Consider the following 17930-nt stretch of genomic DNA (forward strand, 5'->3'; position numbering starts at 1 on the left):
TGGAACCTCCAACAAATCACTTTATCTTTTCAGAGCTGGGTCAAAAATGAGATTAAAACACTACCTACACCTCAGAGCCGCAAACAGTAAGGATTAAAGGTGACAAGGTGGGAAAATGCTCTATCAGCTGTAGAACTACAAATGCAATGTACTGAAGGAGTAATTTCAGCTACTCTTGGCTGAACCAACAGAAATACTTTAACATCTGCCTGTGAAAAAAACAATATTACAGCAAAAAGGTTTAACGTGACTCCAAGTGGGAATTATTAAACTCTTTTAGCAACATGCCCTTCAGGCAGCAAGGGGGGGGAAGGGAAGCCAGCTTAGAAATCCTTGAGGGGGGAGGGGCAGGCAGAGGCAACCGTCCCGTGTTCCCATGGGAAAGCCTCAGATTTTTTTTTTTTTTTTTTAATTTATTTTATTTTATTTTTGGCTGTGTTGGGTCTTCGTTGCTGCACGAGGGCTTTCTCTAGTTGCAGAGAGCAGGGGTTCTTCGTTTCGGTGCACGGGCTTCTCACTGCGGTGAATTCTCTTTGTTGTGGAGCACAGGCTCTAGGCCCACGGGCTTCACTAGCTTGTGGCACGTGGGCTCAGTAATTGTGATGCACGGGCTTCATTGCTCCACAGCATGTGGGATCTTCCCGGACCAGGGATTGAACCCGAGTGCCCTGCATTGGCAAGCGGATTTTTAACCACTGAGCCACCAGGGAAATACCCAGGTTTTTTAAAAACTAGTTTCTAGTTAAGAAAAAAAACAAAAAAATGACTGTCTCTCAAAGGATGTTAAATATTAACATACAAACTAAATTATTTTAGTGGGTAAGAGTTTCTTTTTCAAATGAAACTTTTTAATTTTGAGATATTGGAGCTTCTCATGCAGCTGTAAGAAATAACAGAGAGATCCCCCCTGCACTCTACCCAGTTTCCCCCAATGGCAACATCTTGCAAACTCTAGAACAATATCACAACCGCAATCAGATACAGACTGCTGCGGTCACAAGGATCCCTCCTGTTGCCCTTTATAGTCACATTCACCTTCCAACTGTCCCCCCTCCCCAATGCCTAACCCCTAGCAACCACTAATCCTTTTAAGGTTTCTGTAATTTTAGCATTCCAAGAATGTTATATTAATGGAATTGTAAAGCATACAACTTTTCAGGATTGGCTTGTCTCTTTCAGCGTAACTGCCTCAAGATTCATCCAAGTTGTGTGTGTATTGACAGTTTGTTCTTTATTATTGCTAACTAGTATTCCATGATAAGGATGTACCATAGTTTAACCATTCACCCATTAAAGGACATCTGGGTGGGTTCTAGTTCTTGACTGTTATAAATAAATATTAAGAGCCACTATGAGCCATGGGGCCGGGCTTATTTCCATATTAGGGAAATTTAGACTGTTTTTTTTGAATTATGAATACACAGTAAGAATTATTAACCTGCAAAAGCTCTGAATGTACCACTGAAAAGAAAAGCAAGCCTAACTTGCCACATTCATCCTTTACACACACACACCACACACTCAGATAAAAGAAAGAAATCAGTTCAAAGGCAAGCAGCACAAAAGCAAGTGGCCTAGCAGATTATCCCAGTAAGACCTTATCCTTGAGCTTGAACCACAATCCTAATGGAAATCATATGAATGGCTGTTTCAAGGAAAATTACCATGAACCTCAAATTGCCAATAGCACCTCTTCTCATTAATCACCTAAGATTAAAAAAATAATCTGGAACAAATTTACAGACTCTAAAAAGGACACACATTCAACTTTGTAAATGATCCTTTGTGATCTTATATGGACAAGAAAATATCCCTTGGACAGTAAACTCATTTTATTGTTAAAACTAGAGCCACGTTTTCAACTTCTTCATTATGTGGACATTCAATGAGAAGAGAAAAAAATTAAATTTCAACTGGACATCATTTCACAAAACATCTGAAAACAGCTGATGTTAAAAGTCTGAATGAAGGACTTCCCTGGTGGTCCAGTGGCTAAGACTTTGCACTCCCAACGCAGGGGGGCCCAGGTTCGATCCCTGGTCGGGGAACTAGATCCCAAATGCTGCAACTAAGACCCAATATAACCAAATAAATAAATATTAAAAAAAAAAGTCTGACTGAATTTCCAATTGCTATTTATAATAGTATCACCTAAAAAGTGATGTCTAGGAAAAATCCCACAGAGATTTAATAGAACATAACAATGGCAAAGAACAATTTCTTTTAGAAAGTCAGCACACTGACAAGCCTCCCCAACAAATATATGCCTACCCTGCTTTCATTATTATTTCTGTAACACTGTTAACACCACAGAGGCAGCACCGACTTACCCTAAATAACAAAGTAGGAGGGAAACTAGTGGCTTCAGACAAAATTGTCAAATGCTGCAGCAGAAGACTAAAGTCCGCCTCATCTCTTCAGGGCCGCAACCCCATTTCACTAACCAACAGTGTGTAGGCTCCCGTCAAACCACTATTTGACTCTCATTCCGAACCCTGCCACTGGAAAAAGAAATCAAATCTTTCTGGCCCAGGACTTTGCTAAAATCAAATATAATGTATAATAATATATAGAGGGACTTCCCTGGTGGTGCAGTGGTTAAGAATCCGCTTGCCAATGCAAGGGACACAGGTTCGAACCCTGGTCCGGGAAGATCCCACATGCTGCAGAGCAACTAAGCCCGTGTGCCACAACTACTGAGCCTGCACTCTAGACCCCACGAGCCACAACTACTGAAGCCCACGCACGTAGAGCCTGTGCTCCGCCAACAAGAAAAGCCACTGAAATGAGAAGCCCGTGCACCGCAACGAAGAGTAGCCCCCGCCTGCTGCAACTAGAGAAAGCCCGCACGCAGCAACGAAGACCCAACACAGCCATAAATTAATTAATTAATTAAAATAATAACAACAATACCCAGAGCCTAAAAATCCTAACTCCTGAGAATATTCGATCAAAGCAACATGCAAATCAAATATCACCATTTTGTGGGCCATACCTGCTAATACTAGATGGTGACACCTTACACATCTTTCAAGACTGCACAAGGTTAAGCAACTTAATGACAAAACGTAGCAGGAGAGCAAGTCCAAGTTTCCAGGGGAAAGGAATCATTCCTCTGAGATGTAAAAGGTGAAATCAGGAGGAACTGGGGAGAAAGATGAGAAAGGTAAATAAGAGGGAGCCGCCTCAGCCCAAAGAAAATTTCTAAAGCCTTTTTCAAAAGTGAGCACACAGGGCTTCCCTCGTGGCGCAGTAGTTAAAAATCCGCCTGCCCATGCAGGGGACACGAGTTCGAGCCCTGGTCGGGGAAGATTCCCACATGCCGCGGAGCAACTAAGCCCGTGCGCCACAACTACTGAGCCTGCGCTCTAGAGCCCATGCGCCACAACTACCGAAACTCGCACGCCTAGAGCCCGTGCTCCGCAACAAGAGAAGCCACTGCAATGAGAAGCCCGCACACTGCAACGAAGAGTAGTCCCTGCTCGCCGCAACTAAAAGAAAGCCCACATGCAGCAAGGACCCAGACAAAAATAAATAATTTTTAAAAAGTGAGCACATTTCCAACTCCCACATCCTGCTGAAGCCTACAAGTGCTGCCTATGTTTAACCAAAGAGAAGAGGCTTATAGACTTGTAAAAGGCTCTTTCCTCATCAGCAACTCCACCTGTCCCTACCTGGCAAACTTAACGAGGAGAACATGAGCACCATATTTGTGACATCAAAATATTAACAGCCAGTGGACTTCCCTGATGGCGCAGTGGTTAAGAATCCATCTGCTAATTCAGGGGACACGGGTTCGAGCCCTGGTCTGGGAAGATCCCACATGCTGCGGAGCAACTAAGCCCGTGCGCCACAACCACTGAGCCTGTGCGCTATGGCCCGCGAGCCACAGCTACTGAAGCCAGCGCACCTAGAGCCCGTGCTCCGCGATGAGAAGCTACAGCAATGAGAAGCCTGCGTGCCGCAATGAAGAGCAGCCCCCACTCGACGCAACTAGAGAAAGCCTGCGCGCAGCAACGAAGACCCAACGCAGCCAAAAATAAATAAATAAAAAACCCAAAGTGTTCTCCTTAAACTGAGGAAAAAAAAAAGATATTAACAGCCAGGACTCCCCTGGTGGCACAGTGGTTAAGAATCCGCCTGCCAATGCAGGGGACATGGGTTCGAGCCCTGGTCTGGGAAGATCCCACATGCCGCGGAGCAGCTAAGCCCGTGTGCCACAGCTCTGAACCTGCGCTCTAGAGCCCGTGAGCCACAACTACTGAAGCCCATGCGCCTAGAGCGTGTGCTCAAGAAAAGCCACCACAATGAGAAGCCCGCGCACCACAATGAAGAGTAGCCGCCGATCACCGCAACTAGAGGAAGCCCGCGCACTGCAATGAAGACCCAACGCAGACAAAAAAATAAATAAAATTAAAAATACATAATATATATGTACATTAGCAGCCACTCCTGCCAATATTTTTTTGTTTGTTTTGACAAGAAAAAAATTTAAGAAAAATAAGAGACAACCTTAGATTCCTCACTCCCAGGAATATGGGCATCTCCTCGAGTACAATGGAAGGAGTTAAAGGAATTTTTACCTACAGGCACTGGACAAGTTCAATCAGGAAAAAATAAAGAAAAACTGCAAATGATTAGGCACCACTCCACTCCAGAAACAGGGAGATTCCCAGGCTGGCCCAAGCTTCAGCAGGGTAGGGAGACCCTGATAAATCAGTGCCCAGTGCTAGCAAGGCCAAGCCTGGCACTAACTGCCTGCCTCCAATCAATTCAGACAACGCTAGGGTCTGCAGAGATTCTATTCACAAATCCCAGGGACCAGGAGCTGTCCACAAGGCCAAGAGACAGCTCAGGGGTAAAGACCCCAGGACTAGTGACAGGGATAGTAGCATCTGCCAGTGCCCTGGGGCCTTTTCCCCCCCATTCCAGCTGTGAATGAGCCTCTGGTTCCCACATTTCATGCACAGTCTGAGCGGCTGCTGTAGCTACATCCCATGAGACCACACACAAAGCACAGTGGCAGCACTGTGAGCAATCCGTGGAGATTCCAGACCACAAATACCTGAGAAAAAGAGCCTAAAGTCGTAAATTTCAGTCCTAACTTCGGGTGACACCTTGTGTTTTCCCATGGACTCCAAATATGCCAACCAGACCACTCATTTTAAAGACATCACAGTCCTCAGCAATCATAAAAAGATTCAGAATCACTGAAATGTCTGAGTCTGGAAAAGGTTAACCAATGCTTCCTTGCTGATCGATCAGGTCCCCTAGGCAGAACGCCAAGCAACTTTCAAACAGTTTTGGAAATGTTGAGAAGAGATGGCTTACTCTCCCTAGGTTTAGACAGTGAACTCGGGGAGAGCACGCTGATCACTGTACACCCCAAATAATTCTCCCAGGCGGAGTATTACCCGGGACAGAACCTCAAGAGCAACCCCAAGAATCTGTCACTCAACTACTTGAGAAAATAAGGTAGAAAAGGGAAAGGGTTTCAAGCTCTCATCCTTGGGTCCCAATCTTGCAGGACACTCAAATATCGCACCAGATCACAGTTTTGGGGGAGAATGAATGCCAAGTCCTAAGCAATCTGGAGAAAAATTCAACATCAATGAAACACCTGAATTAAAAAGAAAAAAAGCTTAAACCCTCCGCCAAATCTGGCTCCTGATCTGGGGGAGGCCTAGGTAGCCAGAGATTTGGGAACCCCATGAAGCCTCCTTTGCAGTCCAAATAATGACAGGGTTCCAAGGAGGGGGTCTGCCTCTCTGCCCCACGTAAGAACAAAGGAGGCGACGTTTCCCGCCTCGGGAACCTGCGACCCTCCTGGAACTCGGGGCGGGACTGGGACAAAGAGGAGGACAGATGGGAAGGGGGGTCGCCCCCGCAGCGCGGGTCAGGATGCTCCCGGCCGGAGGGGGGTGTGTGCTGCCGGCACGTGCGCGCGTGCGCGCGTAGCGCCACAACAGACAAAGCCCGGCTCGGGGGAGGCGGCGGCCGGGGGCCCGGTGCGCGCGCACCCCCCGCGAGAGGCGCCGCCGCCGGCCGAGGGGCCGCGAGGGGGGGCGGATGCGCGCGCACCGGGCCCTCGCCGCCGCCATTTTGTTTCCTCGGCACAATGGGGGAGAGTAACGGCCGAGCGCGGGAGCAAGGCTGGCAAGAAAGGAATGAGCCAGGCGCCAGAGGGAGAGGACCGGGCGGAAACGGGGAGCGCGGGGCGCCTCAGGCCTTGTCACCGCCACTCTTCAGCCGAGCCCGCGCTGAGTGGGAGGACGGGCGGGGGGAGGGGGAGAGGCGGGAGCGGGCCCGGCCGCCGCCACATTGACTCTTACCTTGTCCGCGTCCCCTTCTCCGACCGCAGCCGCCGCCCTCCTGCCAGAGCCCGCCGGGGTCTCGCCCCAAAAGCCACGCGGTGCGCACCGGGCTGCTGAGTCCAACTGCAATGGCGAGAAGAGGAGGAGGAGCCGGAGCCGGGGCCGAGGGCGAGCAGGCGGACGCGCGCCGGGGAGGTGCGGGGCCACGTGACCGGTCGGAGCCCCGCCCCTTCGCCGCCGCGTTGCCGCTCGACGCAGGCCCAGCCGGAGAGGAAGGGAGGGACAAAGAGAGAGAAGGAGGCGGGCCCTAGTCACGTGACAGAACCGTAGGCGTTACGTGGCGTCGGAACGTTTCCCTCCCCTTTCCACGCCTCTACTTGATCATGTGACAGTGGCAAATTCAGCGTTCTCCTTGGTCACGTGACAAGGACCTTGGCGCCTTCCCGTTGTCGTATTGGTAGGCCTGCGTCATGTGACAACATCGCGGCTCTTTTTTTCAATGGCGGTTTTTGAGAGGCCATTACCACGTGAGGCAGGGCGAGCGGCTGAGTCTCTCTCTGCGGCTACTAGTTCACGCGCCTGCGCGGACGCCATCTTACACTCGTTGAAGTACGTTGGCGGAAACGGGTCTTAGAAGCTTGCGCGTGAGCGTACTCATAGTGGCTTGTTCTCTGTAGAGGAGGTTCGGCCTCCAATCGAGGGATTCCCGCGGAACTTCCTCCCCACTGTGCGCATCTCCTGCGAGAGGCAGAGCAGACTCGAGGTGCGTGTGCGAGGAACGGGCGGGCCGAGCTCTTCGCTGCTGCCCTGGGACTGGTGCCAGCGCGCGCCCGGGGTCTTTGGTGTTAAAACTTTATCCGGTGTAGCGCCCAGCCGGATTGCCTAGCTTCTGAAGGGCAGAACCGAGTCGGTCGGGATCTTCCAGTCGTCCATTCACAGATGGAGAAACTGACGCCCGATCCAGAAAAAGACCCAACTGGAGACTTAACGGTCTTTGGTGGGAGAGCTGGGGCTGCGACAGAGATGCTCGGCCAACCACTTCTCAGGGTTCATAAGTAAAGCTACCGGGGACCGAGCGCCTTTTGTTTACAAGCCTGGTGTCGTTGAATCCTCCCGAGCGCTTCGTGAGATCCCCGATGTACAACCTATGCATAAACTAAACCCCACTCACCTCCAGTGTCGGGATCAAGTTGGCTCTCGACAGGCGTCGTTGTTAGGCAGGTTGTCGTGTGCGAGTCTGTGATTCAGACACTGCCGAGATTTGGAGCAAGGAGTAGTTCAGAAGGTTTCCTTCCTAAAGAAGGCGAGAAGTCGTTCAAAACTTAAGGCCTAATAACGGATTTTCTTTGCAAAAACGTAGGGATGGTGCAGCTAATTTGTTAAGAATGCAAGATCCAGGGTCGCCCTAGGTTTGAGTCTCCCGGTGTGACCAAGAATAGTGCGCCTCCCTGAGCCTCCGTTTTGTTATCTACAAAATGGTGATGATTTCTTAAAAGCACCTGGCACAATTCTTTGCGCAGAACAAATGCCCCAAAATGATAGTTGTTATTAACAAGATAAGGTGTAAAAATGTGATTACAGAATGAGTGCATGCTGTACCTATCACTTTTCATTTTTGTTTACACTTAGATCTTGAACCAATAATCTATTCATATGATATAAATAAAATGTCAAATGTGCAAAACGATGTGAGAAAACAAAGTCAGTTTGTCTCCTCCAGACACCCTCCTTTTTGGCAACCATTGTGAAGTTTTTTTTGTGTATCTCTCCAGAGATGTTTTAGTTCCAGAGATGCTTAATTATGTTTTTATTAGAGTTTTTCTCGTAAATAATAGACGCTCTGCATCTTGCTTTTTTTTCCCCGACTTGGAGATCGTTCTTTAAATAAAGCTTGAGATTGAAAAAAGTTTTGGTTAAATTAATGGGGCAGTATTCAGACAAAATTAGCTAAGATAAATTTAGATTGTTCAAGGTCACCATGACAATAAAGGTGATAACTTGGCTTTAACACTGAGTTAGAGATCAGCTATTCCTCTGCGTGACACTTGAGGGAAGAGGCTCAGAGGTGGGGCAAGCTGACTAAGCTAATAGCGCTACCAAGTGGCAGAACAAGGAAGGTTTCTAGTTTTCTGATTGGCAAGCCCATAGACCTTTCTTGGGAGGGACCCAAGGTTACGTTTTTTTTTTTTCTGGCTGCGCCACGCAGCTTGCAGTATCTTAGTTCCGTGACCAGGGAGCGAAACTGGGCCCACATCAGTGAAAGCGCTGAGTCCTAACCACTGGACTGCCACGGAATTCCCAAGGTTACATTTCTGAAGAACTGGCTTTTGCGGATCTCATTCCTCTAAGGTAGCCCTTACCAAATTCCTTTGATATATGGGCAGATAAGATCATGATTACAGGCCAAGGCTCCATGGAGGAGCCCAGGATGGACTTGAAGAGTTTTTGAACCTCAAAGGGTTGCTGGGGTGGCTGGCATGGAGTGAATGCTAAAGAAACAGTTGTGGTTGTGATTGTTACCTATTGGACTGGTGCCCCGTCCAACCAGATTCTTTCTGGTTCTGGACGTGGTCCATTAAAGTGCAGGTGAGGGGATGAGAAAACCAGAACTCCCTTAAGAGTGTATTCCCGTGGACCCACCTGTACGCCATCCACCAGGAGCTGTTGGGTAAGAGGTTTTCAGCCCGACCTTCCTTGTCCATGTTCTCTCCATACAAGATGGAGACCCAAGATGTCATCTGCCCTCTCGTCCCTACACCTCCACCCTGACCCAGTCTCCCACCGTTGCCTTTCCATTACTCCATGGTTAGCAAGCCCCTGTATGCATAACAATTCTCTCACCTCCTTGCCTTAGCTGACCCCTGCCCACTGTCGTCTGGCTTTACCTTCTGCTGTCTCCATTACACCCACTCCCTCATTAGCTGAAGAGTGAGGTCTGTCCCTCTCCTCTTGCAGGCCCTTGATCTAAACAGGTTCTGCCATCCTCTGGGACTTTAGTGTCTTCATGAACATCCTCTCCATTCCTTGCCTTCCTCAACTTCAGAGATTTCTCCTACTTCAGCCCCCCAACCCCAAAGTCCCCTGATCACACCCAAGAACTCCGCTTGAAAGTTTTTTGAACCACACCTGCTGCTTTCCCACCCTCTCAGTAGAGTGAACATAGGTTGACCGCCGTGCTTTGGGGAACCACCCCGCTCCTTTGCTCAGTCTGTAGTTCAGTTGTTGGGTCCCCACTGCTGGACTCTGAAACTAGCCCCATGGCCTGGCTACAATGATTGGCTTAGCAGTAACTGACCAAAGTCGGGCTAGTCAGAGCCAGTGAGCACCAGCCTTGGGATTTGGGGGTAAAAGAAGCCTTTATTTCTCTGATCTTGAAGCCAAGAAAGTACAAGGTGTGGTTGGGGGACAGGGAGTGTTTGACAGAGAATGAAACTGACCTGGAAGAAAGCCGAGCCAAAAGATGGGGCAAGAAAACATTATGGTGTTTCCTCCAAAACTTAAACATAGAATTAACATGTCATCCAGCAATTCCACTTTTTTTTTTTTTTTTTTTTTTTTTTTTGCAATTCCACTTTTTATCTTTTTTTTTTTTTTGGCCGTGCCACAAGGTATGTGAGATCTTAGTTTCCCGACCGGGGATCAAACTTGCACCCCTGGCATTGGAAGCATGGAGTCTTAACCACTGGACTGCCAGGGAAGTCCTGGCAATTCCACTTCTGAGTATATACCCAAAAGAAATGAAAGCAGGGACTTGACATACTTGTACACCCATGTTTGTAGCAGCATTAATAGGCAAAAGGTAGAAGCAACTCAAATGTCCATGGATGGATGAATGGATGGATAAACAAAATGTGGTCCATCCATACAGTGGAATATTATTCAGCCTTAAGAGGAAAGGAAATTCTGACACATGCTACAACAGGGATGAACCTTGAGGACATTTTGTTAAGTGAAGTAAACCAGTCACAAAAGGACAAATACTGCATGAGTCCACTCATTTGAGTCCCTAGAGGAGTCAAGTCCATAGACACAGAGTAGGATGGCGGGTGCCAGGGCCGGGGGAGGGGAATGGGGAGTTAGTGTCTGATGAGGACAGAGTTTCAGTTTGAGAAGACGAAAAAGGTCTGGAGATGCCTGGTGGTTGCCCAACAATGTGAATGTGCCTAATGCCACTGAACTGCACACTTTAAAATGGTTATGGTGGTAAATTTAACGTGTATTTTACGACAGTGTTTTGTTTTTTTGGCTGTGTTGGGTCTTCGTTGCTGCGTGTCGGCTTTCTCTAGTTGTAGTGAGCGGGGGCTACTCTTCATTGCGGTCCGCGGGCTTCTCATTGCGGTGGCTTCTCTTGTTGCAGAGCACAGGCTCTAGGTGCGCGGGCTCAGTAGTTGTGGCGCACGGGCTTAGTTGCTCCGTGGCGTGTGGGATCTTCCCGGACCACGGATCGATCCCATGTCCCCTGCATTGGCAGGCGGATTCTTAACCACTGCACCACCAGGGAAGTTCCAACACAGTTCTTCTTCAGTCCCTTATATCTACTACATGAAGTGCATGGCTGAGTGCACTCAGAATGGCTAGTACATGGGTCACCCACCGCTGTGCCCAAATCAGGCCAACCTCACAGATAAGTAATATAATATTTACCCAATCCTAAGTGTAGAGCTTGGTAAATTTTTACATAGCGTACATCTGTGTAACTACCACCCCAGTCAAGACAAGGAACATTGTCACCACCCCAGGAAGTTACCTCCTGCCCTTCCCAGCCAATTGCCAGGCCTTTTCTTACATCACCAGGGTGAACATTACCTGTTCTAGAATGTTACAGAATTGGAAGACATCTTTGTGTCTGTCCCTTGCCTGGGCCACTTTTGAGTTTTCTGCCAGCTTGTAACTGGCCCGCACATCTGTACCTCCTTTCTAAAAGGGCAGCGGTCCTCTCCCCCTGGCCTGGCCTCGTCCTGGCTCATTCTAGATCCATACCTCTCCGAGAGGTAAACTGCAGCAGTGAATGCCGGCCACCAGAGCTAGTAACTTACAGACTGTCTCTGGAGGCAGAGGAGCTGGCCTTAGAGGCCGTGCAGCTGGGAGCAGCTGCTGGGACCCAGTGAGAAAAACCATCCCACGGGCCTGTCCTCATGGAGCTGACCTAGAAAGGGAGGAAGGCAATAAACAATGAGCGAAGTATGTAAGATGTCCATAGTGGCAAGTGCAGTGGCGAAAGTAAAGCTGGGGGGTGCAGGGCCAGAGTGGGTGCAATTTTAAGTCAGATGGTGTGCAGAAAAGCCCTTACAGGGAGCCAGAGGACCTAGGCCAAGCGGATTGCTGGGTAGAGAGTCTTCCAGGCAGAGGGAACGGCCAGTGCAAAGTCCCAGAGGTTGTCTGTGCTTGTGGAAGGAGCAGCGAGGAGGAGGCCCGAGGGGCTGGAACGGGGCCAGAGAGGGAGGAGGGGAAGAAGCGCCATCCAGGAAAGGGCGAAGAGGTCCTATAGGGCCCCCTGGACCCACATGGAGACAGTGGCTTTCACTCTGGGTGCCTTGAACTCCATAGGAGGGTTTTGTTTTTGTTTGGTTTGGTTTTTTTTATTGGAGTATAGTTGATTTACAATGTTGTGTCAGTTTCAGGTGTACAGCGAAGTGAATCACACATATACATATATCCACTCTTTCTTCTTTTTTTTTTTTTTTTTTTTAGATTCTTTTCCCATATAGGCCATTACAGAGTATTGAGTAGAGTTCCCTGTGCTATACAGCAGGTTCTTATTAGCTACATAGGAGGGTCTTGAGCAGCGGAGAGAGGAGAGATAGGATCCATCCTGCATCTCTCCCTTGCCCATACCCTCAAGTCCCTGCTCCTCTCCATTAGCCCCAACTAAATCTAGCTTTCCACCTGCACCTCGTACCCCGGTGAGTTTGGGGGGAAAAAAGAAACTCCCACAACCCTCATAACATTCCTTGTTCACATGGTGCTCTCCCGCACGCAAAGATGATTTCTCACACCTTCATTCTTCTCACAGCTTCTGCCATCTCCCCACGCTCCGCTCTCAGCTGATGACCTTCCTGCTTATTTCAAGAGCAAACAGTTGCTCCCATGCATATTCTTCCACCACTAAAGCCATGAGCACTTGTGCCCACATCCCTGCCTTCCCCCAGCTCCGGATGTCCCTCTCTGGCTCTCCTCAAGTCCACTTTTTCTCCTCCTCTCCCCAGGGCTCAGACTGGCCTCTGTCTAGGGCAGGTAGTCTCAGCCAGCCCTGGGGACTTGAAAGACCATCCAAAACACTGAGCACTCCTGATGGCATGCCTCCAGCCTGAAATTCTCCTCTGTGGTCCAGATCCACCCATGCAAACATCTATGTGACAGCTTCCCTTGGAGGTGTTGTGTTCAGTGGGTCCAAAATCAACCTACCTGGGACTTCCCTGGCGGTCCAGTGGTTAAGACTCCACGCTTCCAATGCAGGGGGTGTGGGTTCAATCCCTGGTTGAGGAACTAAGATCTCACATGCTGCGTGGTGCAGCTAAAAAAAACAAAAACATGGGACTTCCCTGGTGGCTCAGTGGTTAAGAATCCGCCTGCCAATGCAGGGGACACGGGTTCGAGCCCTGGTCCGGGAAGATCCCACATGCCATGGAGCAACAAAGCCTGTGTGCCACAACTACTGAGCCTGCGCTCTAGAGCCCGTGAGCCACAGCCATTGAGCCCACGTGCCAGAACTACTGAAGCCTGCGTGCCTAGAGCCTGTGCTCCTCAACAAGTGAAGCCACTGCAATGAGAAGCCCGTGCACCACAACGAAGAGTAGCCCCCGCTCGCCACAACTAAAGAAAGCTGGTGTGCAACAACAAAGACCCAACGCAGCCAAAAATAAATAAATAAATAAATTAAAAAAACAAAAAACAAAAAACAAAAACAAAACAAAAAACCCAACCTACCTACCCAGATCCCTTCGGGTCCACTTTATCATTTCTCTGCACCCTTGCCAGGGCTTTGTGTGGTTTTGCACCACCGCCTGTACCTGCAACTCTCCTTCAGAGAACTACCCCTGGACTCTGGACCACGTTGCCAATGCACCTTTGCTAGCACACTCAGAGAAATCAGAAGTGCCTGGGAGCTTACCTTCCCCTGGGGCCACCTTTAATCAATGACTTACCAGGGCAGGCTGTAAGTCAACCTCCAGAGCTCCCTGGCAATCAGGCGACATGTGCCCTCTGCAGGACTCTGCCTGGGCTTGCCTCCACTCAGTGCTGTGCTTCCTCCTGCTGCTTTGGCTCTTTTCTTTTTTTCTTAAATATTTATTTATTTATCTGGCTGCGCCAGGTCTTAGTTGAGGCACGCGGGATATTTGTTGCTGCGTGCCGGATCTTTTAGTTGCGGCATGCAGGCTCTATCTAGTTCCCTAACCAGGGGATCGAACCCAGGCCCGCTGCATTGGGAGCGCGGAGTCTTAACCACTGGACCACCAGGGAAGTCCCAGCTCCTTTCTTTCACGTTCCACGTGTAATCAATCAGGTCAGCTCCTCTTCAGATTATATCCAAAATCTGCACACTTTTTATCACCAAGACACATCAGAATGTGTGCTGGGACTAGAGCAGTAGCCCCCTCTTTGGTCTCCCTGCTTCTACTTTTGCTAACACTGGGCACTTTGCAGGTCAGGCACTGTGCTAAACCCTTTACATTCATTCAGCTGTTTCATGCCTCTATACTGAGTGCCTGCTCTCTCCCAGGCACTCTGCCCAGCCCTGGGATAAAGTCTCAATACTAAAGAATAGGCAAGATCTGACATTCTGGGTGGGGAGGCTGACAATTAGCAAGTGAAAATACAAAGAAGTAATTGCAGACTGTGACAAGTGCCATGAGGAAAAGAAACAGGGTGATGTGGTCATCACTAAGAGAGGCCAACTTTTTTTTTTTTAATTAATTTATTTTTGGCTGCGCTGGTCTTCATTGCTGCATGCGGGCTTTCTCTAGTTGCGGCGAGCAGGGACTACTCTTCGCTGCGGTGCGCGGGCTTCTCATTGCGGTGGCTTCTCTTGTCGCGGAGCATGGGCTCTAGGCGCGCATTTCCGTAGTTGTGGCTTGCGGGCTCTAGAGCGCAGGCTCAGTAGGTGTGGCGCACGGGCTTAGTTGCTCCGCGGTATGTGGGATCCTGCCAGACCAGGGCTCGAACCCGTGACCCCTGCATTGGCAGGTGGATTCTTAACCTTCTTAACTACTGCGCCACCAGGGAAGTCCCAAGGCCAACTTTTGATGAGCAGGGAAGGCTTCCTGGAGGTAACCGCTGAGCTGAAAGCAGGAGGATGAGGAGCTAGCTATAGAAAGAGCCAGGTGGAGAGCATTTCAGGCACAAGCCCTGGGGCCAGGGTGTCTGGATGAGTCAGCAAGAGGGTGTTAATGTGGTGGATGGGGCAGGGCCTTGTGGGCTGCCATGAGGACTTTGGCTTTCACTCAGTAAAAGAGAGCCATGGAGGGTTCTTGAGCAGAGGAGGGGTGTGAACTCACTCGGGTGTTAGCAGGCGCCCTTCCGCACCTGTAGGGGAAACAGTGAAGGAGCGGGGACGGATGAGTTGATAATGAAGGCTGGGAGCTGAAAATATGGGGAGAAGTGAGGTTTAGGAGCTGTTTTGGAGGCGGGGTTAACAGGAGCTGGGGGGTAAGAAAGGAACAAACCTACAAGATCGAAATGAACAAGGAAACCCAAAGAACATCTGTACAGAATAGCGGGTGAGGGCTTTGGAGACCTGACCTTCTCAGCCCCTTTCCTGCTGGGGTCACCTTCAGACACGTCGCCCAACTTACCTGCCTTAATTAATGAATGGCGACAGTACATAAGCAGATGAGAAGTACTCCAAAAATGGTAGTTATTTAAGAAAAAATTCTGGAGGCAGGAATGTAGGAGGGAGAAAGGCACTTAACATGGTGGAGCAGTTGGCCCAGAGGTGACAGTAAGCGAGCTGGCACCAAGGGGGCAGTAGCGAGCTTCCAGGTTAGCAGGGTCGGGCAGCTTGGCAGGTCTGAAGCCCTTTAGACTAGACTATGGTGCACAGGTGCCCGGCCAGGGACAAAGCAGGCCTGGGGGCACATGTCCAGGCTGTGTGCTGAGGAGGTAGGCAGGTCACTGCCACCTTCTGGAGTCCGAGGTTCAGAGCCTAATAAGGGGTATTTGTTCAGGAGAAACCTGAGCCGCCTGCATGGTGGAATTCAGGCGGAGGCCAGCAGACAGAGGCTTCCTGCCCTCCCTCCTTCTCCCTGGGGAGAGTAGCCCCAGATCAGAGGATCCCAGGGCGGTTGAAGCTGGGGTTCCCCCTACCAGCCTCCCACTCCCCCCCACAAACACTCCAGGCTCGGGCTCTGTACAATAGGCACTTTATTAGTGGTTGGAATGCAGTTACAAGTAGGGGTGTACGGACAGAATGGGGGAGGGGGCGGCAGGCACTGGAGACAGAAACCCCAGGCTGGGATTTCTCCAGATCCCGGATTGGGATCCTGGATTGGATTGGGGGGGTGGGGCGCCCTTGGGATATGGCGAAGCGGGAACCAGCACACCCGTTCCCCCCGAGTTCAACAAATTTGGCAAAAGGATCCTCAAGGCAAGGTGACTGGGCGGGGGGGGGGTCCCCCCATTTGCCCAGAGCATCTGCCCATCTCCCCACTTCCTCTGAAATCATCCCTTGGGTGGATTCAGTTTCTTTTCTCTCTTACAAAGAGAGCTGTGTCAATAACTGGCAGAGAAGGGCGGCTGGGGGCGGCGGGATTCGGCCCACCCTGCCAGCCAGCCGGTTTCCATTAAGCTGCTATTAGCGACCTCCTCCCCCCTGTTCCACACCAGCTTGATCCCAGCCTCCCTCCCTGGACAGCCTGCCTTCCGTGCCAGGAGACACCCCTACCTGGCACACACACCCCCACCCCAGCCATACCCGAGGAGGGGACATCGGAAAGCATTTCTCAGTGGCCCCATCTCAGCCGTGATGACAGACAGAAAAAAAGCTAACAGACCCTTTAACGCATGTCCAGGTTAAAAAAATAATAATAAATGCCTGCCGCAGCCGGTAGCCAGTTGTTCAGCCCCGGAAAAGGGTCCTGGCATCCTGGCCGGAGCAGACGCAAGTGAAAGGTGGCCTTCCTGTGGCCACCGCTGCTGCAGACACAAACGCTGTCCTGTCATGAGAGGGGGACAGGAAGCGGAGGGCAGCCCGCAGAGGGCCCTTGCATGTCAGACATCAAGAAGCCTCGCTGGGCTTCTCATCCGGGCCAGTGGGGGCCGGAGAGACTCATTGCACAGTCTTGGGGAGTGGGGGGCGGCCGTGAAAACACAGACTGGCCCTTGGCATAGGGAGGAGATCCCACAAATCCTCCAGGCTCCCAGAAACTGGTGGTAACTGGATGATGGGGAGGGGCAGGAAGGGGGCGGCAGTGATAGGACTTCAGGTCAGCCCGATGGGCTGGGGGTTCTGACCCAGCTGCCGGGCACCCATTGTGAGACTTCCCGGGATGGGGGGTAGGAGGGCGGGGCCTTTAGGACTCCACTGGCTTCTTGTTGGTCTTGTTCAAAAGCTTCTTGAGGGTGAGAGACATGAAGTAAGGCCTCTCTGCGGTGCCATCGTTCCTCTCCAGGTCCTCCACTGCGGAGAGAGAGGCCCCAGAGCAGGTGGCATGAGGGGAGCCCACGGCAGGGGCCTCAGGGGACAGGGTTGGCGGACAGGGGCCACAGAGAAGCCTCAGAGGGTTGGTTAGGAAGCAAGACATGCTGGGACTGGAGGGGGCGGACGGGAGCAGGCTGGGAACTCAACACACACACACCCCCCCACACACACGCTCCCCACTCCCAGGCCAGGAAGCCCCGTGTGCACCCCCATCTACAGGGAGGAAACAAGGAGGCCTGCGTGGCCTCCAAGCCAGCCTCCCTCTCTACTCCTCGACTTCGCCCCGCTTCCCCTCCTCCTCCGCACTCCCCTTCAACAGGATGTCTCTCAGCTCGGGCGACATGAAGTAGGGTCGCTCCTGAGAGCCGTCATTCCTTTCCAGGTCCTCACCTGGGCTCCCCCCAGGAACCAGCAGGGGGGAAATGGGGGTGGTCAGGAAGGGAAGGAAAGAGGGAGGCAGGGAAGAACAGGGAAGCCAGCAGGCATGGAGGAGAGGAAGAGAAAAGAGAAAACAAAACAAAAAAACACAGACAGATGGAGAGACCAGAGTTAGTGGCAGCCACCAATCCCGCCCGCCCCGCAACAAAGCCGGAAACTCCGAAGCTGAGGGCCCAGGGGCACAGAGTGTTCCAGTTGCAGCCTGGACCAGGGGACAACAGGATGGAGAAGCTCTGAGTGCAGGGGGAAGCTGAGAGGGGGCGCGCCGGGGCCCTAGGGTGAGGGACAGCCAGACCCTAGGGGAGGCTGCGGGCACTGGGTTGGCATGTGTACCCCCATCGGAGGGAGATGTTCTGCCCAGAGGGGAGAAGGGAGTCAGGGCCCAGGAAGGGTGGGGATGAGGGGTTACTCACAGAAACAGAGGAACAGTGTGTCCACACACATGCCATAGACACTGAAGAAGCCGTGGGCAATCAGGTAGGAGCCGATGATCACCGTCTAGGCAAGGAGAGACAAGCTGTTTCCACCTCAGCTTCTGCCCA

At 51.0% G+C, this 17930-nt stretch overlaps 2 protein-coding genes across 10 annotated transcripts in view; both read right to left on the reverse strand.

Annotated features, from left to right (window-relative positions):
• The window catches only part of ILF3 (interleukin enhancer binding factor 3), a 28264-nt gene extending 21733 nt beyond the window's left edge, over positions 1–6531 (reverse strand). For 2 of the 6 annotated variants that reach the window (XM_036845783.1, XM_036845782.1), the window contains exon 1: positions 6333–6526. The gene's annotated coding sequence lies outside the window, so the exon portion shown is untranslated. Of the gene's footprint in view, positions 1–2995; positions 3146–6332 lie in introns of all 6 variants that reach the window. The other 4 variants (XM_036845778.1, XM_036845781.1, XM_036845777.1 and 1 more) reach the window with 4 other exon arrangements.
• Positions 6532–15656: 9125 nt separating this feature from the next.
• SLC44A2 (solute carrier family 44 member 2) overlaps positions 15657–17930 on the reverse strand; it is a 28329-nt gene continuing 26055 nt past the window's right edge. For 2 of the 4 annotated variants that reach the window (XM_036847620.1, XM_036847619.1), the window contains exons 21-22: positions 17802–17886; positions 15657–16929 (exon numbers count right to left, since the gene is read on the reverse strand). In XM_036847620.1, coding sequence (XP_036703515.1) covers positions 16823–16929; positions 17802–17886 — 192 coding nt within the window. In that variant the 3' untranslated portion in view covers positions 15657–16822. Of the gene's footprint in view, positions 17341–17801; positions 17887–17930 lie in introns of all 4 variants that reach the window. The other 2 variants (XM_036847617.1, XM_036847616.1) reach the window with 1 other exon arrangement.

This window comes from Balaenoptera musculus, chromosome 3, assembly GCF_009873245.2.
Source record: "Balaenoptera musculus isolate JJ_BM4_2016_0621 chromosome 3, mBalMus1.pri.v3, whole genome shotgun sequence".
Taxonomy (NCBI): domain Eukaryota; kingdom Metazoa; phylum Chordata; class Mammalia; order Artiodactyla; family Balaenopteridae; genus Balaenoptera; species Balaenoptera musculus.